General features: G+C 41.6%; 1 protein-coding gene across 8 annotated transcripts in view; it reads left to right on the top strand.

Annotated features, from left to right (window-relative positions):
- Positions 1–5,699: 5,699 nt before the first annotated feature.
- The window catches only part of slc25a21 (solute carrier family 25 member 21), a 455,579-nt gene continuing 436,519 nt past the window's right edge, over positions 5,700–24,759 (top strand). For 3 of the 8 annotated variants that reach the window (XM_063050003.1, XM_063049977.1, XM_063049986.1), the window contains exons 1-2: positions 5,700–6,018; positions 6,115–6,189. In XM_063050003.1, the coding sequence (XP_062906073.1) occupies positions 6,123–6,189 (67 nt within the window). In that variant the 5' untranslated portion in view covers positions 5,700–6,018; positions 6,115–6,122. Of the gene's footprint in view, positions 6,019–6,114; positions 6,190–24,759 lie in introns of those variants that run through there. The other 5 variants (XM_063050023.1, XM_063050019.1, XM_063050017.1 and 2 more) reach the window with 3 other exon arrangements.

The following is a 24,759-nucleotide window of genomic DNA, read 5'->3' as shown; positions in this document are numbered from 1 at the left end:
TCACCAGTCAATAGGTTTCAGTGAGGTCACCCCTCATTCTTCTGAATTCTAGAGAATATAGGCCCAGAGCAATCAAACACACTTTCTATGACAAGCCAATCAATCCTAGAATCATTTATGTGAACTCCTTTGAACCCTCTCCAGTTTCAGCACCTCCTTTCTAAGGTAAGGGGCCCAAAACTGCAGTGAGGCCTCACCATTGCTTTATTAAATTCTCAACATTACGTCCTTGATTTTATATTCTCCTCCTCTTGATTAGAATGCTAACTTTGCATTTGCCTTCTACACCACAGACTCAACTTGCAAATTAACTTTCAGGGAATCTTGCACAAGGATTCCCAAGTCCCTTTGCGCTTCAGTTTTTTGTTTTTTCTCTCCATTTAGAAAATAGTCAACCTTTTCATTACTTCTACCATACACTTGACCATGCATGACCATACACTTCTCGACACTATATTCCATTTGCCATTTCTTTGCCCATTTTCCTAATCTGTCTAAGTCCTTCTATTAGGCCTCTCTACTTCCTTAAAACTACCTGCCCATCCACCCATCTTCATATCGTCTGCAATCTTTGCAACAAAGCCATCAATTCCATCATCCAAATCATTGATATATAACGTAAAAAGAATTGGTCCAAACATAGAATCTCGTGGAACACCACAAGTCACCAGTAGTCAACCAGAAAAGTCTCCCATTATTCCCATTCTTTGCATCCTACCAATCAGACACTGCTTTATCCATGCTAGAATCTTTCCTGTAATACCATGGGCTCATAACTTGTTAAGCAGCCTCATGTGTGGCACCTTGTCATAGGTCTTCTGAAAATCCAAGTACACAACGTCATCCAATTCTCCCTTGTCTAACCTGCTTGTTATTTGTCAGGTAAGATTTTCCCTTGAGGACGACTTTATCATGTGCCTCCAAGTACCCTGATATGTCATCCATAGTAATTGACTCCAATATCTTACCAATCACTGAGATAAAACTAACTGACCTATAGTTTCCTTTCTACTGTGTCTCTCCCTTCTTGAAGAGTGGAGTGACATATGGACTTTTCCAGTCTTCTGGAACCATTCCAGAATCTAGTGATTCTTGAAAGATCATTACTAATGCCTCCACAATCTCTTCAGCCACCTCTTTCAGAACCTTAGGGTGTACACCAACTGGTCCAGGTGATTTATCTACCTTCAGACCTTTCAGTTTCCCAAGAACGTTCTATTTAATTATGGTAACTTCACATACTTCATGACTCCTGACACCTGGAACTTCCACCATACTGCTAGTGTGTTCCACAGTGAAGAATGATGCAAAATACTTTTTCAGTTCATCTGCTGTTTCCTTGCTCTGCATTACTACCTCTCTAGCATTGTTTCCAGCAGACCAATATCCACTCATGCCTCCCTTTTACACTTTTTGTAGCTGAAGAAACTTTTGGTATGCTGTTTAATATTATTAGCTAGCTTACTTTTGTATTCTATCTTTACCTTCCTAAGGATTTTTTAGTTGCCTTCTGTTGGTTTTTAAAAGCTTCCCAATCCTCCTAACTTCTCACTATTTTTGCTGTACTATATGCCCTCTCTTGGCTTTTATGCTGGCTTTGACTTCTCTTGTTAGCTATGGTTGTGCCACCTTTCCTTTAGAATGCTTTTTCCTCTTTGGAAGGTATATATCCTGTGCCTTCTGAATTGCTTCCAGAAATTCCAGCCATTGCTGCTCTGCTATCATCTCTGCAAGTGTTCAATTCCAATCAGCTCTGGCCAATTCCTCTCTCATGCCTCTGTAATTCCCTTTACTCCACACTAATACTGGTACATCTGTATTTCGCTTCTCCATCTCAAATTTCAGGGTGAATTTGATCATATTATGATCCTTTCCCCTAAGGGTTCTTTTACCTTAAACTACCTAATCAATTCCAGTTCATTGAACAACAACTAATCCCGAATAGCCAATCCCACCAGTGGGCTCAACCACGAGTTGTTCTAAAAAACTATCTCATAGGCACTCTAGAAATTCCACTTCTTGGAATTTAGCACCAACCTTATTTTCCCAATCTACCTGCATATTGAATTCCCCTATGACTATTGTAACATTGCCCTTTGGTACGCATTTTCTATTTCCCCTTGCAATTTGTAGGCCACATCCTTACTACTGTTTGGGAGTCTGTATACATCTCCCCTCAGGGTCTTTTTACGCTTGCAGTTCCTTAGCTCTATCCACAATGATTCAACACCTTCTGACTCAATGTCACCTCTTTCTAATGATTTGATTTCATACTGTACAAGCACAGCAACGCTGCCCACTCTGCCTTCCTGCCTTTCCTATCCAATGTGTATCCGTGGACATCAAGCTCCCAGCTAGAATGTTTCAACCATGATTCATTGAAACTGACAACATCACACCTGCCAATCTGAAAACTGTGCTGCAAATTCATCTACCTTCCTCCATTTAATGTGCACATTCAAATATCACACCTTCAGTCCTATATTCACCCTTTTGGATTTTGTCCACCTTTTACATTGCAACGCATTCTGTTGACTGCAATTTTGCCCTATCAACAGCCTCTCCTGACTACACATTGCCTCTGTTTGTAAACCAGCTACCTCATCTTCAGCACTGTCATCCACCTTTCCTATAATACTTCTTGATTGAAATACATCCAGCTCAGGTCACTAGTCGCATCATGCTCAACCTTTTGATTCCTAACTTTGTTTGACACACAGTTGGCTGGTCTGGGTTTTAATTTTGGATTGGTTTTATCTCAGGGCAACTCTGATTGCTTTATATAGATCATATTTTTTTGTAAAGTTCAGGATCACCTGATTTGTATACTGCAGACCTCGACTTCAGTAGACAGTAAAGTCTGGCATAGTTTATCCATTGTTTCCAGAGTGAGAACACCTGGATTATCTTCTTTGGCACTTCATTTTGGCTGCCATTCTGTAACTTTTTTTTTTGCAAATCAACCCTAACATCTTCTTGGACCTTAATTCCTTCTAAACGTACAGTATTTAAAAAGTTTTATCTATATCTGTACTGACAATATGTGAATAAATATGGTGAATAATTCCAGCCCAATGCAAATACTACAGAACTCATTCATCATACTCTGATAAATTTCAGAACCTGTTCATTTATCTTTAATCTCTATCTGTTCATACTCAATCAATTTCCTATCTACAGTAGGTCAATGATTTGCCTTCATTGGTAAGATCTTTGACTTTAGTTAAGTATTTCTTATCAGAGATTTTATCTTATCCCTCCTGGAGCCTATGTAATCAACATCTACACACATTACTCTATCATCACTTCAGTTATTTTAAAACTTCAGGTAAATTTGTCAGGCATGACCTTCCTTTTAAACATTCATGCTGGTTTCGCAGATCCGCTGAAAACTTTTGGAGATCTCAATGTCTCCCTCATTAGGTATAGAATCCAATAATTTATCCACAACTGACATTAGTGTAAGTGGATTATAATTGCCAAAGTTCAATCTTTCATTATTTTTAAAGAAATTTGGCTAATTAGGTTATCAGCAATATCCTCACCTTCCTCCTTTTAAATCCAGGATGGATTCCATTCTATGGGTTTCTCAGTTTTAAATACTATTATTTCCTGGTTTGTTTTGATTGTGTTATGTTAATTTTGATTGGATTTTCTTGCCTTAGAAATGGAGCAACATGTTTATTTGATTGGTTCCTATGACATGCATTTGTACGTTGAGGATATACCATGCTGTCAAGGTTAAAATATCATGGAGGCATTACATGTTTCTGAGGGAGGGGTTGGAGGAGGTGGAGGGGTGAGGAAAGGAATTGACAGTATATATGCAACTTTTTTCTGGTTGAGAAGTATATAGCTGAGGAATAGATTCTCATGCCAAATTCTCTCCCACGGCATTGTTCTTTTTTTTGGTAGGAGAGCTTAAGAAACGTCTAGCTGAAACGACCGTGGATTTTCACTTGTTGAATGAATTCAAGGTCACAGATAACAGAGCTTTGGATTCTTATAGAAATGAAAAGTTGAATTGAAAAGGCAGGAAAATATTAGAGTTACAGAATCAGCTGTGATTGCATTGATTGCTGTCCAATCTAATCGTTTGATTTCTTAAAACATGGAAATTGAATGGACCTCAACCAGTTCTGTAGCCAGTGCCAACATTTCTAGATTGTGTAAGCTTTTCATACTGAAAGAAATAAATTTTCTAGATGTTAATCTCTATGAAAGCTTAAAACCAATGGTATTTCATGATGACTGTGCTTTTAATATTTCATTTTAAATGATAATTGGGAATATTTGAAATATGAAAACACTTGAAAACAACAGGTTATCTTTAAGCTTGGACTAACCATCTATTCCTCTGAGTAGTTTATTCCAATTTTTGCACTTTTTTTGTAATTTTAAGTAATTTTATGTTTTTGCACTCTGTTGCTGCCACAAATCAACAAATTTAACATCATTTAAGTCAGTGATAATAAATCTGATTTGATCTTTACTTACTCCCATCATTTTAATTATTTCCCCATAATGCAATATTTTCCTGTCCTCATGACTTTTCTTTCCCTGAACAGCAGAGGCCATTCATCCAACAATGTTCATGCCAAATTCTCTCCCAGAGCATTGTTCTTTTTTTTTGTAGTAGACATTTTTATTCCCCCTACAATTATCCAATATCTTTTTGAGGGACTCTATTGCATCTGCAGCCAATACATTTCAAATGCTGCATAAAAAGGGCGCATGTCAGTCTTAATGCTTTTTCCTTTTATTTTCTTGCATCTTTTGGACTGGATCTGTCCATCTTGGGCAAAAGCAACTGACCATCCACTCCACTCAGACAATCATGTTTCTACATACACATACTTCTCTCAAAAACTTCCTTCGTTCCCCTCTTCGCTAAAGAAAAATACCTCTAATCTGTGGAACTGTTATCCCTCAATTCAGGAAACAAGTCTCTTAAATTTGAGACAGGGTCATTGTTTGGTACAGGTTCAGCATAATTTCCCCAGCTTTTGTTTCTATAACTCAATTATGTATGTCTTTTAAATCAGATTTTCAGCCTATTCTGTACACACTATCCCTTTCCCTCTGCTCCTACACCACTTTGGAACTGTATCCTTTCATCTACATTGCCTCATTTGTTTCCTGTTCTTCTTACCAAAGTGCATAACCTCGTATGGAACATTGAACATTATTATTTCACGTGTTTGCCAAATAAATATTATAGTGTCGCCAATTTCTTTGCAGCTATGTTCTTTGCAGTTCAAGTATAGCTAAGTTTAATGTCATCCACAAAGTTACAAATTGTGGCTTACATATGTATTTATACAGGTGATTCTTATAAATGTCGCTGTCACAGACCAAAAAAAAATCAACTATCACGACTGTTTGTTATCTGTTCTTAGGCAACCCTTCATATTGCTGCTTTATGCCACGTGATTCAATGTTGCTGATAATCCCATTACGTTCCCTTTTGAAAGGCATAAAGCTTAGGTACACGACATCAACTGCATTATCCTAATCAATTTTATTTATTTAATTGTTAAATGGTTTTTATACCAAATTAGGTACGGTTTGCCTTATCTTTCACAATGTATCCTTTGCCCCTTACTAACAGCTTCCCGATCAGATCTGTTCCCTTTGACCTCAAGTCTTTCTGCTTGTTTCATATCAATTCATAATTAGACTTCCTGTGTCACTACCAATTTGCGGCTTTTGTTTTCCATTTCCGTACCCCTCGCGAGCCGAGCTCTTCTCAGGATTACTCTTTGAGTTCTACCTTACGCAGGCACAAGACTTCTATGTTGTACCTCAAATTACCATTGCCTTCCTTACACTCTCCGCATTGACTCCTATTTGCCTCTCATTAGCTCCTCCCGTCCGTTTGGTTCTTTTTGCCTGCTCAATTTGGTTTACTGCAGTCTCCGCCTCTGCTGATCTCACGCTTTACCCTCGTATCATTTCGTTCTGAACAGCTGGTCATTGCCCGAACACGTTGAGTAGCTTTCAGAACTTTCAACAGAGGTTGGAGCGGTTGTGTAACTCTAAGTCATTTTACTCAAATTCTGTTTTTGGCTACTATAACATGATTAAATAAAAAATTATATACATTTGTTCCAGGGTCGGAAATGACGGCTAAACACCAGAGTTTTTTGAGAGAAGCGTCACATCAAACAGTTGCCGGAGGATCCGCGGGTGAGTTGGAAGCAAAGCTAAAACACAAATGCATATTTTTAGAATGAGTGATTTGTGAATAATGGTGAAGTCGTTTGAGTCCAAACTAAGCTGCTAAACCCGTTTCTGTCGTTTGTGTTGTTCTGTGTGTCTGCGAGTAATGGTGATTCTAAATGTTGTTAAGGGTCATTAGGGCAAGGCTTTACAGGAGTCGCCTACATTCTAAGAACACACAAAGAAATTGTAAATTAATACACGTGCGGCGAATGCTGGATCTTTTTCTCGAAAGCAGTTTTGGATACTGGTGAGCTTGGTTTTAATCCTGTAGAACAAGCTCAGAGTTGCAACGGTGTCATTCCTGATGTACTTTCACGTTAAGAACTTGAGTTTAAATGGCTTTCACCTGCAGTATTTGTGCAGAATATAGAAATTGAATAAAATTATTCTCTTTTAACTTTTTTTCTAGCGATAGGGTTTGAATACTGCTCAGATTCAGGTTTTGAGTTTTGAACTTTGACATTTTATGATTTGACCGGAAGTTTTGAAAAAGAATACATTTGGAATTAAGTAGTTAATGTTCTAAGACAAAGTGGGTGTAGCTTAATTAGACAGTTGAGCAGCTCTTGCCAGTTGGCCTGTGGCTGAGATGTGAAAGCATTTACATGCATTATTAATATCTTTTTTCCCCTGCATGGAAGTGTAATTAGGAATTCAAAATGCTAATGTTTGGATTTTGTCATACTGTTATGTGGTATAGTGATAGGCTCCTTGGCTCAACTTTTCGATACTAACCAAGTTTTCCACCTGACCTGGTTCTATTTGCTCCATTTGTCCCACATTCCACTAAACCTGTCCAGATGAAGGGTCTTGACCCAAAACACCAACTGTCTGTTTGCTTCCATAGATGCTGCCTGACCCACTGAGTTCCCTCAAAATTTTACCTATTCCTCAAGATTCCCATATCTGCTTTCTTTGCCTCCCACGAAAGCTCTTTACTCTAATGAAACAGGTATATGAGAAGTACACATGTCAAAAAGTCTTTTAAGCATTGTGATTGTACCTGCTTCTGCAACTTACTCTTGCAGTTTGTTCCATATACCTACCACCCTCTGTGGAGAACAAAATTGCTCCTCTAGAGTTTCAATCTCACCTTAAACTTGTATCTTGTTTTGGACTCCCCAACCCTGAGGTAAGGACTGTGACCATTCATCTTGTCCATGCCCTTCATTATTTTGTATATCTCTGTAAGGCCACCCCTCAGCCTCCTCTGCTCCTGGGGGTGGAGCTTACTTAGCCTCCTGTAACTCAAGCAGTGAAATCTTGGTAACATCCTTGTGAATTGTTTCTTCACCTTTTCCAGTATCGTGTCTTAAATCTGGTGTTTGGGTCATTTGTAATAAAACAAAATGCTGGAAAGAGTTCAGAGTATATGAGGAGAGTGGAGCAATATTACCATTTTAGGTTTGTCTATTTTGCCAGAAATGATTGAGATGTAGTAATTTGTGCAAGTACAAATCCAGGGGAAGTGAACTGGGGTGGTGGGAAATAAAAACATTTGGATTTGGGGTGGGGTACTTTCGTTAAAAGAGACATAGGTTACAACAACAAGGATATTGTGTTTACATTTTGAGTCAGTTAAAATATTATGACCAGATTTGGGTACTTGTGAAAGGATTTGGGGGACATTTACTTGGTGCCAGAGTAGGATTTGTGCTGTGGAGAGAATAGGGAAGTTGGCTTACCCTCATTGGAAGAAAAGGGGATGAATTTATACAGAAATATAATATTGTTAGAGTTTTGGAAAACTAAGCATTGACATTGGAAGTGCCAACAAGAAACTGAATTTAGCATTTAGTATTTAGCAATATGCTAGCCTCAACTGTTCTGTCACCCCCCCATATCTTTAATTTCTTGATCTTGCAAATATTTCACAAAAGCATTTCAGCGGGATGAGGATGATGGTGTGTAGCATGACAGAAACAGATTTAATATCCTTTTTTCCATGGAGATTGAGGCAATTATTTGGGTGGAAAGTTGTAATTCAAGCTGTTGGGTTTCAGTACATTGAACTAATTAGTTCCTTCTAAGTACCCATATAGATGGGATAGAATAAATGTTCCCATTTTGCTTCTTTTTTTTTCCCTTGTAGTGATGCTGACATGTGCGGACTGTCTCGAGAGTTGTAATTAAACAAAGGCACAAGAAAATAAGGGTTGATTTCCAGGTCCTTCAAGCTTATCTGACATTCAGTATGATATTGTATGATCTACTTTTCTGTGCCACCTCCCCATAATCTTCCATTTCCTGATCTTGCAAATATTTATCTATAATAAATATGTACTCAGTGGCCCCTTTATTAGATACACAAGTGAAATACTGAATGATCTGCTGTTGTAGCCTATCCACTTCAATGTTTGACATATGCATTCAGAGATGCTCTTCTGCACACCACTTTTGTAAGATGTGGTTATCTGAGTTACTGTCACCTTCCTGTCAGCTTGAATCAGCCTAGACCATTCTCCTGACCTCTCTCATTAACAAGCAGTTTGTTTTCACCTGCAGAACTGACACTTAAATGTTTTTGTTTTGTTTTTTTTTTGCACCATTCTCTGTAAATTCCAGTGAATATGTGTGTGAAAATCCCAGGAGATCAGTTTCTGAGATACTCAGAACACCCCATCTGACATCAACAATCATTCCAAAGTCAAAGTTACTCAAATCACATTTCTTCCTTATTCTGATGTTTGGCTTGTACAAAAACTTAACTTTTTGACCATGTCTGCATGCTTTTATGGATTGAGTTGTTGCCATATGATGGGCTGATTAGATATTTGCATTAACAAGCTGGTGTACAGTTGTACCTATATAAAAACAAAAGGAGGCCATTGATTGTATCTGATGATCTGGATTGCCCCACCATTAGGGATGGGGTAGAGAATTCGAGATTCCCTACCCTCTGAGGGCAGAATGTTCTATATACCTTAACTTTAAATGACGTGGTATCTTATTTTAGGGTAAGGAGTCTAAATCTGTGGTTTCATGTGCTCTGCAGTGACTTCCTTTAAAACTTTTGGGTGCATCTGTGTGACTGTATCAAACCCAAACATTCATAAGCATGAACTGTTCCACAATCAAGGCCAATTTGTTGGCCCTGTGTGCCAACTTTTTGAGATTCATGCGCAAGAACACCCAGATCATTCTGAACTTTATTTGAGCAATTAGTTAAGGGATATTAAACTACCTTGTCTATTATTTAAAAATGCAAGCACGAGGAAATCAGATGCAATCAACTTTCCAGCTCTTAGCTCCATCCCTCTTGTCTTGTCCTATCACTTTGGATCTCCCCCTCCCACTTTCAAATCTCTTTCTATCTCTTCTTTCAGTTAGTCCTGATGAAACGTCTCGGCCCGAAACGTTGACTGTACCTCTTTCTATAGATGCTGCCTGGCCTGCTGCATTCCACCAGCATTTTTTATGTGTGTTGCTTGTCTATTATTTACTGCTTTCTGTGTTTGTTTCCTGTTAATAATTCACCAAATTCATTCTCAAGGGGTCCCATATCAGCCTCAGCCAATGCCTTTTTATTTGTATATCCATAGAAACTTGTTTGTTTGGATATTACACACAAAGTTTCTCTCAACTTTAACTTTTGTACTACTTATAAGCTTTTTGGTTTTTCACTGTGAGGACATAAAACATTCCCTGTTCACTGACTTTTTCCACTTCGTATACTTCAATTTTCATTTTAACAATGTCCTTGACCTCCTTAGTTAATCCAGATTGCCCCTTTCTCATCAAATCCCACTTTCTTTTTGTGTTATGTTCTTGCCATATTATTCCCTTGTTGGTCTACTGGCATATTTCAGAACTGATTTTTTTTTTAGTCAACTTAATCAACTCCACCTTGGTGGCATTAAGATTTCCCATGATAGTTTCAGTTCCCTTCAAACATGCCCAAGAATGGACCTAGATATTTCCCATTCATGCTTTGCTCTATCAAGAGGTCACATTTTGGCACCCTTATAAGACTGCTCCCACCCATAGCTTCTCTCCTGTGGTCTTTGTACAGGTCCACAATCCCTTATTCGAAATTCTGAAATCCAAAAGGCTCCAAAAACCAAACAACAGGAATTCTGCAGATGCTGGAAATTCAAGCAACATACATCAAAGTTGCAGCAGGCCAAGCAGCATCTATAGGAAGAGGCGCAGTCGACGTTTCAGGCTGAGACCCTTCGTCAGGACTAACTGAAGGAAGAGTGAGTAAGGGATTTGAAAGCTGGAGGGGGAGGGGGAGATGCAAAATGATAGGAGAAGACAGGAGGGGGAGGGATAGAGCCGAGAGCTGGACAGGTGATAGGCAAAAGGGGATACGAGAGGATCATGGGACAGGAGGCCTAGGGAGAAAGACGGCGGGGGGGGGTGACCCAGAGGATGGGCAAGAGGTATATTCAGAGGGACAGAGGGAGAAAAAGGAGAGTGAGAGAAAGAATGTGTGCATAAAAATAAGTAACAGCTGGGGTACGAGGGGGAGGTGGGGCCTAGCGGAAGTTAGAGAAGTCAATGTTCATGCCATCAGGTTGGAGGCTACCCAGATGGAATATAAGGTGTTGTTCCTCCAACCTGAGTGTGGCTTCATCTTTACAGTAGAGGAGGCCGTGGATAGACATGTCAGAATGGGAATGGGATGTGGAATTAAAATGTGTGGCCACTGGGAGATCCTGCTTTCTCTGGCGGACAGAGCGTAGATGTTCAGCAAAGTGGTTTCCCAGTCTGCGTCAGGTCTCACCAATATATAAAAGGCCACATCGGGAGCACCGGACGCAGTATATCACCCCAGTCGACTCACAGGTGAAGTGATGCCTCACCTGGAAGGACTGTTTGGGGCCCTGAATGGTGGTAAGGGAGGAAGTGTAAGGGCATGTGTAGCACTTGTTCCGCTTACACGGATAAGTGCCAGGAGGGAGATCAGTGGGGAGGGATGGGGGGGACGAATGGACAAGGGAGTTGTGTAGGGAGCGATCCCTGCGGAATGCAGAGAGAGGGGGGGAGGGAAAGATGTGCTTAGTGGTGGGATCCCGTTGGAGGTGGCGGAAGTTACGGAGAATAATATGTTGGACCCGGAGGCTGGTGGGGTGGTAGGTGAGGACCAGGGGAACCCTATTCCTAGTGGGGTGGTGGGAGGATGGAGTGAGAGCAGATGTACGTGAAATGGAGGAGATGCGTTTAAGAGCAGAGTTGATAGTGGAGGAAGGGAAGCCCCTTTCTTTAAAAAATGAAGACATCTCCCTCGTCCTAGAATGAAAAGCCTCATCCTGAGAGCAGATGCGGCGGAGACGGAGGAATTGCGAGAAGGGGATGGCGTTATCCGCTCAGGGGATCTCCCATCCACTGCTACCAACCTTATAGTTCCCACACCCCACACTTCCCGTTTCTACCTCCTACCCAAGATCCACAAACCTGCCTGTCCTGGCCGACCTATTGTCTCAGCTTGCTCCTGCCCCACCGAACTCGTTTCTGCATACCTCGACACTGTTTTATCACCCCTTGTTCAATCCCTTCCGACCTATGTTCGTGACACTTCTCACGCTCTTAAACTTTTCAATGATTTTAGTTCCCTGGCCCCCACCGCTTTATTTTCACCATGGATGTCCAGTCCTTATATACTTCCATCCCCCATCAGGAAGGTCTCAAAGCTCTACGCTTCTTTTTGGATTCCAGACCTAATCAGTTCCCCTCTACGACCACTCTGCTCCGTCTAGCGGAATTAGTCCTTACTCTTAATAATTTCTCCTTTTGCTCCTCCCATTTCCTCCAAACTAAAGGTGTAGCTATGGGCACCCGTATGGGTCCTAGCTATGCCTGCCTTTTTGTTGGGTTTGTGGAACAATCTATGTTCCGTGCCTATTCTGGTATCTGTCCCCCACTTTTCCTTTGCTGCATCGACGACTGCATTGGCGCTGCTTCCTGCACGCATGCAGAACTCGTTGACTTTATTAACTTTGCCTCCAACTTTCACCCTGCCCTCAAGTTTACCTGGTCTATTTCCGACACCTCCCTCCCCTTTCTAGATCTTTCTGTCTCTGTCTCTGGAGACAGCTTATCCACTGATATCTACTATAAGCCTACTGACTCTCACAGCTATCTGGACTATTCCTCTTCTCACCCTGTCTCTTGCAAAAACGCCATCCCCTTCTCGCAATTCCTCCGTCTCCGCCGCATCTGCTCTCAGGATGAGGCTTTTCATTCTAGGACGAGGGAGATGTCTTCATTTTTTAAAGAAAGGGGCTTCCCTTCCTCCACTATCAACTCTGCTCTTAAACGCATCTCCTCCATTTCACGTACATCTGCTCTCACTCCATCCTCCCACCACCCCACTAGGAATAGGGTTCCCCTGGTCCTCACCTACCACCCCACCAGCATCCGGGTCCAACATATTATTCTCCGTAACTTCCGCTACCTCCAAGGGGATCCCACCACTAAGCACATCTTTCCCTCCTCCCCCCTGCATTCCGCAGGGATCGCTCCCTACACAACTCCCTTGTCCATTCGTCCCCCCCATCCCTCCCCACTGATCTCCCTCCTGGCACTTATCCGTGTAAGCGGAACAAGTGCTACACATGCCCTTACACTTCCTCCCTTACCACCATTCAGGGCCCCAAACAGTCCTTCCAGGTGAGGCATCACTTCACCTGTGAGTCGACTGGGGTGATATACTGCGTCCGGTGCTCCCGATGTGGCCTTTTATATATTGGTGAGACCCGACGCAGACTGGGAGACCGCTTTGCTGAACATCTACGCTCTGTCTGCCAGAGAAAGCAGGATCTCCCAGTGGCCACACATTTTAATTCCACATCCCATTCCCATTCTGACATGTCTATCCACGGCCTCCTCTACTGTAAAGATGAAGCCACACTCAGGTTGGAGGAACAACACCTTATATTCCGTCTGGGTAGCCTCCAACCTGATGGCATGAACATTGACTTCTCTAACTTCCGCTAGGCCCCACCTCCCCCTCGTACCCCAGCTGTTACTCATTTTTATGCACACATTCTTTCTCTCACTCTCCTTTTTCTCCCTCTGTCCCTCTGAATATACCTCTTGCCCATCCTCTGGGTCACCCCCCCGCCGTCTTTCTCCCTAGGCCTCCTGTCCCATGATCCTCTCGTATCCCCTTTTGCCTATCACCTGTCCAGCTCTCGGCTCTATCCCTCCCCCTCCTGTCTTCTCCTATCATTTTGCATCTCCCCCTCCCCCTCCAGCTTTCAAATCCCTTACTCACTCTTCCTTCAGTTAGTCCTGATGAAGGGTCTTGGCCTGAAACGTCGACTGCGCCTCTTCCTATAGATGCTGCTTGGCGTGCTGCGTTCACCAGCAACTTTGATGTATGAAGCTCCAAAAACCGAAGTTTTTTTCGCCAACAGCTGACGTTACGTAGGTGTGACGTGGCAGCACTAGCTAGACGTCAGTTGTGGCTCAGCGCATCATACTAATTACACGTGCATTTGCCGTTCGCTGACATTTTGTGTTCACTGTTGACTTTGTGTTTAATTTCACTGTGAAAATGTCAAAAACAGCTGCAGATACCCCTATGGGTAACAATGAGAAAAAGAGAAGGAAGCATCTATCATTATCAATAATGCAGAAAGTGGAGTTATTGCAGAAGCTTGATTGTGGTGTGTCTGTGCGGTGTCTTACTGAAGAATATGGTGTTGGAACTACCACTGTATATGATTTAAAGGAACAAAGACAAATTACTGAAGTTTTAGTGACAGTGATGACCATAAATAATGAAAAACAGGAAAACAATGCATAGGGCAAAAAGTGAAGATCTTGACCGTGTGTTGATTGAGTGGATTATACAATGAAGAAGTGAACGTATGCCACTGAATGGCACGTTGATCATGAAACAAGCGAGAATATACCATGAAGAACTGAACATTGAAGGTGAGTATCAATATTCAGAGGGTTGGCTGCAGAAATTTAAGAAGAGTCATGGTGTAAAATATCTGAAAATATGTGGTGAAAAAGCTTCTGCTGATCATGAAGCAGCTGAAAATTACATTGACAAATTTGCCACGATAATATCTGATGAAAACCTTAGCCCTGAACAAATTTACAATGCTGATGAAACAGCTTTGTACTGGTGCTACGTTCCGAGAAAAACATTAACAATGGCTGATGAGAGAGCACCAACAGGTTTTAAAGATGCTAAGGATGGGTTAACTATTCTTGGGTGTGCCAATGCAGCAGGCATACACAAGGTGAAGTTGGCAGTGATAAGAAAAAGCCAACATCCGAGATGTCTGAAAGGTGTATGCAATTTACCTGTGCATTATTATGCAAACAGGAAAGCATGGGTAACCCGAGAAATGTTTTCTGACTGGTTCAATAACAACTTTGTACCAGCGGCACGAGCTCATTGCAGCCAAGCTGGACTGGAAGAAAACTAAAATTTTATTGTTCCTGGACAACTGCTGTGCACATCCCCTGCCGAACTTCTTGTGAAAAGTGATGTTTTTGCAATTTACTTGCTCCCCAATGTGATATCTATATTATAGCCTTGTGATCAGGAGTTTTACGCTCCATGAAGAGCAAGTATAAAGACTATTTTTGAATTGTATGCTTTCTGCAGTCAACAGAGGAGTAGGAATCCAAGATTTCCTGGATGAATTCAATGTTAAGGATGCCATTTACGCAGTTGCTAATGCTTGGAATGATGTTGATAAATTAACATTAACAAATGTTTGGCACAGACTTTGGCCTACAATGATGTTTAATGTAAGTGAACCTACAGATCAAGACTTTGAAGGATTTCGTGTCACTAATGAGAAGATGATATCAAACCTCGTAACTTGCGCTAAAATGTTACTGAACGAAAGTGTAAATAATTTAGAGGAAGCTGACATCGAAGAAATGCTGAACATTGACAATGATGCACCTGTTGTGCATTCCTTGAGTGATGGGGTAATTGTTAAAATGGTGTTAAATACAGATAAGCATGAAGATAGTAGTGATGATGACATAGTGAATACGGGTGAAAAAATCCCAGAGATGATATGATAAAAATGTGTGAACAGTTAATTGCTGGCCTTGAACAATGTGCATTTATCAGTGAGCAAGAGATTATGGCAGTTTACTCAGTTAAAGAAAGATTGCTTAGACATAAACCTATGTTAATGAGACAGACGACACTTGAAGAAGTCTTTAAGAACGCTGTCTGTCGTAGTGCTGCTTCAGAACTTGAGAATGCTGTTCCTGGCCCATCAGGTACCTGTAGAGTATTTAGCTTTGTTTGCCAGACGTAATGCAACTTAACTAGCTTAGTTTGAACCTGTATATTTCCTAGAGTATTTACGTCATTTACCATGTGTTTGATTTGGTTCGATTGAAGCTGTGTATTTTTATGTTTTATTGAATGTATAATAAAACTGTAATAGTATTTGTAGTCTTTATTTATCCCACTTAACTAAACGTTTTGTGTTCACTGTTGACTTTATGTTTAATTTCACTGTGAAAAGGTCAAAAAGAGCGCGGATTGGGAAAATCCGGAAGTTCTCTCTCCAGCACTCATTTGAGCATGCACAGACTTTTTTTCTTGTCATTATTCCCTAAACAATACAGTATAACAACTATTTACATAGAATTTACATTGTATTAGCTATTATAAGTAATCTAGAGATGATTTAGAGTATACGGGAGGATGTCTGGAGCTCTCCTGGGTCCTAAAGTCCACCTGCACAGAGACAGGTTAAATATCAATATAATTATTAATTTTCTAAAATCTGAAAAATTCTGAATTCCGAAGTGCAACTGGCCCCAAGGATTTCGGATAAGGGATTATGGACCTGTAATTTCAATCCAAACCTATTTCTCTATTACTAATTACTGCTTCTATGCACAACTCAACATCATTCTGATGACTTCCTCGATTAAAAATACTACCCTGACTTTGTTTTAGCCCATTCTTTGAGAACATTATATAACCTGGAATATTGTGCACCCAGTACTGGTCATCCTGAAACCACATATGCATAATAATTATTGGATCATACTCATCTGTGCTCTCAGTTAATCTTTTATTGCAAATGCTGTGTGCATTCTGATATCGAGTTTATTGCAAGGATGCTGTATACAGAACAAAAGTAGAGAACTGATTCATGAAGCAACTGAGACAGCTGTTTAAAAGATAAATGTTTAAGTTAGCAGTAACTTCAGTCCATATTTGGAATTGTCTATCTTGTTTTGAATGTTTGTGTTGACACTGGGTGATGAAACTGTAGAAGGACGTTTGGTTTAAACTACCTTGAATTGTGTCACAAAAATCTATAGTGAACAGGCACTTCAGCTCTTGGCCTGTTTAAGATTATGCTTAGGTGATGACATAAGTTTGTAAAACTTTATACATTGACCAATTGACTTTGATAAGTTGTACTGCACAATTGAAGAATGGTGAGTACACTGAGGGGAAATGAGATGTATTGCTACCTTTCTGAGTGTATCATGTGTTACATACCCCGTAACCGGGTTGCCAAACCAGCAGAAATGGACCACTTAGTTGGAGTCTGGATTACTGGAACTAAGAAAGTTTTATTAAAGAAATAAGTAACACAGTACTCTAATCGTAAGGATATAAATGCAACGGGTTAGCAATGATAAAACACACATGTACACAGAACTAGGATAATAGGAATCAATCAAGCTCTATCGCAGTCTAGGGATAAAATGATCAGTGTCAAATGACGCAGAGTTCAGTTCAGCTGAGTACAGTTCGCAGTAATTGCTGTTGTGCCGTTCGAGAGAGAGAGAGTGAATATGCAAATTCTCGATTCAAACAGACCTTTGATGTTCCTCGCAGTTAGCTTTCGGGCAAGCCCTTTTTAATGTCTTCTGTGGTCACCGACTGTGACCCCTCTGTTCCAGATACGATCGTTCTTCCGCGGTGAACCCGGCACCCAGGCAAGGGCAGACACACACACCAGGTTCCCACCGATTATACCTTTTCACCCTGTGCGTCTATGGTTGGTCCCGCGACCAGACCTCCAAACTCTCACCAACTTGTGGGGGCACACCGCACTTCCAGGGTCTTGTTATCTCGTGATCTCGTAGTGTCTGTCGTGCCTTAGCGAACCTGTTCCTTTTATCCCCCTGCTGGGGTATCGCCTGTCCATCAAACTTCAAACAGTTCAGGTTCAAAGCAACCGGTCTGTCAGTACTCGGAACTGTGTCTCTTTTCGTTACTCTCTCTTCTCTCTCATTAACATTTTGAACGCTTCTCTCTTTGTCCCTCTTATCTCTCTCATCAGCATCAATCTTCTAATAACTTGGTCTTTCGTCACACATGAAAATGTTTTTTTAATTTTAGACATGCAGATGTGACATAGTTGGGGAATTGAAAACTAGTGTTAAAAATTAAAAATGGATGATATAAAAAGGACTATTTGTGTCTAAGAAGCAGAGCCGCAAAGGTGTCAGATACTGTAATGCTAGAATAAAATTTGATGTCACACTGACATATTTTTCTACCCAACTGCATTCAGTAGAATAAAATGATGCTGACCGGTGGTGTTGTGACATCAGCTCTGGACTTCGAGGCGAATGGACCCAAGTTCAAATCCGCACGCTTTCCATCTGTGTTGGGTTGAGTGTCGAGCTAGCAACTAGGCTTTGATTTTTTTTAAAAGTCAAATGCGATGGAAATGGCAAAAATACTGCTGATGTACCACAAGGTGGGAAAAGGAACAACAAGAAGAATCAAATCATATTTGTGTATATCGTAATTTAGTTTTGTGTAGATTTAGATTTGTTTCAAATAGAATTAGCTTCAAAATAATAGAATTTTATATTTAATGTCTACTCCTACAATATCAGGCTAGTATTACAATAATTGGTCTTTTTTCTGAAAATGGAAAAGTTAAAGCGGGAAGAGATGTTCTCAGGGAAATTTACGGCAGAAATGTGGGGGCAAATGTTCAGGGGATATTTGTGTGGCATAGGTATGTTCGAATGAGACGGAAAGGTTCGTAGGGTACAAGAACCATGGTGTACAAAGGCTGTTGAAAATCTAAGAAGAAAAGAAAAGCTTACGAAAGGTTCAAAAAAGTAGGTAATGATAGAGATCTAGAAGATTATAAAGCTAGCAGGAAGGAGCTTACGAATGAAATTGGGAGAGCCAGAAGGGGCCATGAGAAGGATTGAGGAAATTCCCAAGGCATTCTACAAATATGTGAAGAGCAAAAGGACAAGATATGTGAGAATAGGACCAATCAAGTGTGACAATGGGGAAAAGTGTGTATGGAACTGGAGGAGATAGCAGAGGTACTTAGTGAATACTTTGCTTCACTATTCACAACGGAAAGGGACATTGGCAATTGCAAGCAGACTGGAAAGCTTGAACATATAGACATTAAGAAAGAGGATGTGCTGGAACTTTTGGAAAGCATCAAATTGGATAAGTCTCTGGGACCAGATGAGATGTACCCCAGGCTACTGTGGGAGACGAGGAAGAAGATTGCTGAGCCTCTGGCAATGATCTTTGCATCATCATTGGGAACGGGAGAGGTTCCAGAGAATTAGGGGGTTGCAGATGTTATTCAAGAGAGGGAGTAGAGATAGCACAGCAGATTATAGACCGGTGAGTCTTACTTCAGTGGTTGGTTAGTTGATGGAAAAGATCCTGAGAGGCAGGATTTATGAACATTTGGAGAGGCATAATATGATTAGGAATAGTCAGCTTGGCTTTGTCAAAGGCAGCTCGTGCCTTACAAGCCTGGTTGAATTTTTTGAGGATGTGACTGAACACATTGGAGGTAGAGCAGTAGATGTATTGGATTTCAGCAAAGCATTTGATAAGGAACCCCATGCAAGGCTTATTGAGAAAGTAAGGAGGCATGGGATCCAAGGGGACCTTGCTTTGTGGATCCAGAACTGGCTCGCCAACAGAAGGCAAAGAGTGGTTGTAGATGGCTCATATTCTGCATGGAGGTCAGTGACCAGTGGTGTGCCTCAGGGATCTGTTCTGGGACCCCTTCTCTTTGCGATTTTTATAAATGACCTGGATGAGGAAGTGGAGGGATGGGTTAGTAAATTTGCTGATGACACAAAGGTTGGGGGTGTTGTGGATAGTATGGAAGGCTGTCAGAGGTTACATCGGGACATCGATAGGATACAAAACTGGGCTGAGAAATGGCAGATGGAGTTCAACCCAGATAAGTGTGAAGTGGTTCATTTTGGTAGGTCAAATATGATGGCAGAATATAGTATTAATGGTAAGACTCTTGGCATTGTGGAGGATCAGAGAGATCTTGGGGTCCGAGTCCATAGGACACTCAAAGACTCTGGTTAAGAAGGCATATGGTGCATTAGCCTTCATCAACCATGAGATTGAGTTTAGGAGCCGAGAGGTAATGTTACAGCTATGTAGAACCCTGGTCAGACCCCACGTGTTGTACTGTGCACCGTTCTGATCACCTCACTACAGGAAGGATGTGGAAACAATAGAAGGGTGTAGAGAAGATTTACAAGGATGTTGCCTGGATTGGGGAGCATGTCTTATGAGAATAGGTTGAGTGTACTCTGCCTTTTGTCCTTGGAGCGGCAGAGGATGAAAGGTGACCTGATGGAGGTGTATAAGATGATGAGAGGCATTGATCGTGCGGACAGTCAGAAGCTTTTTCCCAGGGCTGAAATGGCTAGCACGAGAGGGCACAGTTTTAAGGTGCTCGGAAATAGATACAGAGGAGATGTCAGGTGTAAGTTTATTACGCAGAGAGTGGCGAGTGTGTAGAATGGGCTGCCAGCGATGGTGGTGGTAGTGGATACAATAGTGACTTTTAAGAGACTCCTTGATAGGTACATGGGCTATGAGTAACCCTAGGTAATTTCTAAAGTAAGTACATGTTTGACAGCCGGCTGGTGGCGTAGTGGCATCAACGCCGGACTTTGGAGCAAAGGCTCCTGAGTTTGAATCCAGTTGGCTCCCTTGCACGCTTTCCATACGTGCTGGGTTAAGCATCAAGCTAGCAATTCGTTTTTTAAATTTAAAAATAAGAGAGCCTGCTTAAAAAAAAAAGTCATGAACAGTGTCCCAATGACTCCACTCGCAGTTGAGGGCTTTCGCTTTCTTCTTCTACATGTTCGGCACGGCATTGTGGGCCAAAGGGCCTGTCTTGTGCTGTAGGTTTTCTACGTTTCTATTAAAGTGTCAGCCTTTTAGCGAAACCTTGGAGCAACTATACCCAAGGGTTAATACTGAAGGGCAGGTGTTTGTTTGGTGACGGCTGTTTGTGAATCATAATGCTTGAATGATTAATCTGAGGCATTGCATTGTTTTGTTCAGCATGAAATTCTTTTCCTATTTGTCTTCAGTAGTACTCATCTAGTGGTCGCCAGATTACCAATGCCACATGCATACCTAGACATCCACGCACATGTGTTCAGGAGACGAGTGGGATGAATTTGCTGTGTGCTGTGGGTCTTCAGTTGTCTGCCTGGGAACTTGATTTGCAGACACATTTTTAACGTGGGAGTAGTTCAGATTGGAACCCTGACATAACCTGGGGAGGACCTGTACTTGCATAAATTTTACAGATAACCCCTGCATTATGGCCATTTAGAATTTGGCATTATGGAATTTAACTCTAGTAAAATTTGTAAATTGTTACCCAGAAACTAGAAATACAGTATAAAATTATTTCAGAGAATTTGTGGGGGGAGGGGATATGAAGGAAATAATATGATGCATATGCTGATGATGTGGCTTTTGTGAGATCCGAACATGGAAGAGTACAGCACTGTACAGGCCCTTTGGCCCACTGTGTTGTGCCAAACTTTTCACCTACTACAAGATCAGTCCAAGTTTTCCTCTCCTAATAGGCCAGTGTTCTTCCATCCATGTGGTTATCTATGAGTTTCTTAAATGTCCCTAATGGATCTGCCTCTATCACCGCTCATTCCACACACTTTCCACGTGTGTGTGTGTGTGTGTGTGTGTGTGTGTATGTATATAAAATATAAAAACCAGTTACAATGGTAGTGTAGCAGGTAGTGTGCCACTATTAAAGCTCATCATGTTAGAGTTCTGAGTTCAATTCCAACATTCTTTGCAAGGAGTTTGTCCATTCTTCCTGTGATCACATGGGTTTCTTCCCACAGAGCAAGATGCACCGGTTAGTAGGCTGATCTGTCACAGCAAACTGTCCTGTGGCTAGGCCAGGGCCAAACCGGTGGGTTGCTGGGTGGCACAGCCCATTGGGCTGGGAGGGCCTGTTTCATGTTGTATTTCTAAATAAAATAAATAAGAGCTACTTCTAACTTTCCCCTGTATACATTCACGAATTACCTTAACATCATGTTCTCTCGTATTTACCATTTTCACTTTGGGGAAAAGGTGCTGGCTGTTTCCTCTATCGATGTCTCTCAACTTGTTTACCCTGATCATTATCATTACTTGTCAAACTAATAGTCATCCTGTTAATTGGACCATGGGAGACCTGCAGGCTGCCTCTGTGTGGATCATCCACTCATGAGGGTGGAGCTCAGAGCAGCTGAGAGAGCCAGTTGTTGAATTGTCCAACCCTGGCAGATGTGACTAAGAGTGTCAGCCCGTCACTCAGGCACCAGTGGAAAGCAGAGAATCGCAGAGACCGGGGGACCCAGGAGGAGGTCCAAGTATATCTACAGAGCCTGGACCCTGGTCATACTGTCTGTCCAGAGACACACTGACTTAGCCCTGCCCTGAGTCTGGAACTAGACAATATCCATTGTACCTTTCACTCTCGGAGTCTGTGAGAATAGTAGGAGAACACATCCACGTCCAGAGGCCCCAAAGACCACTGGTCCTGAATGTGGCACCCACCCACCCAGGTGCTGAAGCATCTGAAGGGCCTGAGCCACAGCATCAAGCCTGGAGAAGGCTGGCCTCATTCAGATCTATGAGAAAGGAGATCCGTGAACACCTACCAGCTTACAACTAGACAATGACAGGACCCTTTATACTTAGTCACAGATTTACACAGCATGAGAACCCATCCATACTTCTTCATTATCCTGTCTACCTATGTCACCACTTTCAGGGAGTTCTCTACTTGTACCCCTTGGTCTCTCTGTTCTACAACTCCCCCTGGTCCCTGTCATTTACTCTTGGTTCTGCACTGGTTTAACTTTCCAAAATCTACCATGTCACACTTGCCCCAGTTAAGTTCCACCTACCATCCCTTGGCCCACTTACCAAGCTGGTTTTCATCTCATGGCAAACTCAGAAAACTCTCACTTCCACCACGCACTAATTTTAGAGTCATCCACAAACTCACAAAAGAGGATGAAATGCTGCCTCAGTAGAAAAGGCGATAAGTTTCACGGTCTGCATTTAGACATTGGGCACCATCTTACAGACAAGCAGTAATTATCCATATTTTACCCAGGGCTGACCCCCAAATCCCAACAACTAATGTGTTACAGATAATTGGAATATAGACTGTTTTTCCAGTAATGCAAGCTCCTGTAATGTCTGTGGTAGAATATATTTTGTCCAGTTGGTTCTTGTGATTGCAATAGACAATTTGGTTTTCTTTTTTTATTAAACTTTCCTCCTTTTAAAGTAATAATTCTAATGTGAAATGAGTAACTATAATTCTGTCAATTTGAAAGTAACTTTTCCTTATGCAATTTCATGAATCACATTTTAGCGCCAATGTACATCCTAGTTTATCTTCCTATTTTTTTAAATCCATGGAATAGAGTAGTTAAGTATTTATTTGTGGAATAATAAATGCTAACCTGTTTAGAACATTTTTTTCACAATAGTCTGTTTCTTTGTACTGAAATTTTGCAAAGTTACCTAATTTAACATTTTTAGTAAATTTTGCAATTGAAGTGCTCATCCCATTGTATTATTTCTTGTTTCCACACCTCCTAGTGGAAAGATTGAAATTTTGTGGCTTTGAAAGCTTGAAATTGGACCATCCATGGCATTGGATTGCATTAGAGAGCTACTTTTTAATCAGGATGGCGATCACGATTTTAAAGGCAGAGTTTCGCGGCAATTTATGAAAAATAGCTCTGACCAGTGACCAATCAGCATTTGGAATTGATTAACAAGAGCAAATTAAAGGAAGGTGGGGCAAGCACAGTGGCCATTGTCTGAGTGGATGGAATCAGAGTGGTCATTTTGAGGTTTTAACTCTTCGAGGCTTCAGTGAAGAGAGGCTTCAGACAGAGAAAGCAAAAGAAATGCTCTAGGTTAATTTTTTTTTGCTTCTCTTCTTTATATCTGCTCTACTTGGCCAGTAGAAATACCAGGCAAGATAGTTGAATGCTGCCCTTGCAGGATGTGGGAGGGCAAGGAGATGTCCAGAGTCCCTGATGACCACAACTTGGAGAAGTGCATCCAACTGCAGCTTCCAGCAATCCGTGTTAGGGAGTTCAATCTGGAATTGGATAAACTCTGGATCATTTGGGAGGCTGAGGGGTGACAGATGGAACATATAGAGAGGTAATTACCCCCAAGGTGCAGGACACAGGAAACTGGGTAACAGTCAAGAAGGGGAAAGGGATTAAAGAGCCGGTGCAGAGTACCCCTATGGTCATCTCTCTCAACAGGTATATCACTTTGGATGCTGTTGGGGGGGCAGTGGGGAGATGACATAAGAGGAAAGTCACGGTGGTCAGGTCTTTGACATTGAGTCTGCCTCTGTGACTCAGAAGGGAAGGGGGAGAAGAGGCATACTGTAGTAATAGGGGATTCATTGGTTTGGGGAACAAACAGGAGGTTCTGTGGATGGGAATGACATTCCTGAATGGTATGTTGCCTCCTGGGTGCCAGGGTCTGGGATATCTCAAGACAGAGACCTCAGCCGCATTCAGTGGTGGGGGGGCGGGGGGAGGGGGGTTGAACAGCCAGAAGTCGTGGTCCATTGAGGTACGAAAGACATGGATAGGATGAGTGACAAGGTTCTGCATAGAGAGTTCAAGGAGTTGAGTGTTAAGTTGAAAGGCACGACCTCCAGCGTTGTGATCTCAGGATTACTACCAATACCATGCACTAGTGAGGAAAGAACTAAGAAGATTATACAATTTACTACATGGCTAAGGAGTTGTTGTAGGTGGGAAGGCATAAGATTTTTGGGTCATTGGGCTCCGTTTCAGGGAAGGTGGACCTATACAGAAGGACGGTAGGACGGTTATCACCAAAACTGGAGGGGGAACTAACATCTTAGTCGGAAGATTTGTTGATGATACACAGTGGGGTTTGAACTAGAGTTGCAGGGGGATATGGGAACCAGAGTGCCAGAGCAGTTATTGGAGAGGTTGTTGAGGCAGGTATTGGTAAGACCTGAGACACAGTTGGGAATCAAAAGGTTGAGCATGGTCGACTAGTGTCCTGAGCTGCGTATATTTCACTGTAAGAAGTATTGTAGGAAAGGCGGATGATGGTGCTGAAGACAAGGTAACTGGTTTACAAACAGGCAATGTGCAGTGAAGAAAGGCTGTTGATAGGGCAGATTTGTTGTTTGTGGGATGAGTTGCAATGTAAAAGGCAGACAAAAATGTAAAGGTTAAATACAGGACTGTGTATTTGAATGCGCGCAGTATGTG

The sequence above is a fragment of the Mobula hypostoma genome, chromosome 1, assembly GCF_963921235.1.
Source record: "Mobula hypostoma chromosome 1, sMobHyp1.1, whole genome shotgun sequence".
Taxonomy (NCBI): domain Eukaryota; kingdom Metazoa; phylum Chordata; class Chondrichthyes; order Myliobatiformes; family Myliobatidae; genus Mobula; species Mobula hypostoma.
The sequence above is the reverse complement of the archived record's forward strand: the minus strand, read 5'-3'. Positions and strand labels throughout refer to the sequence as shown.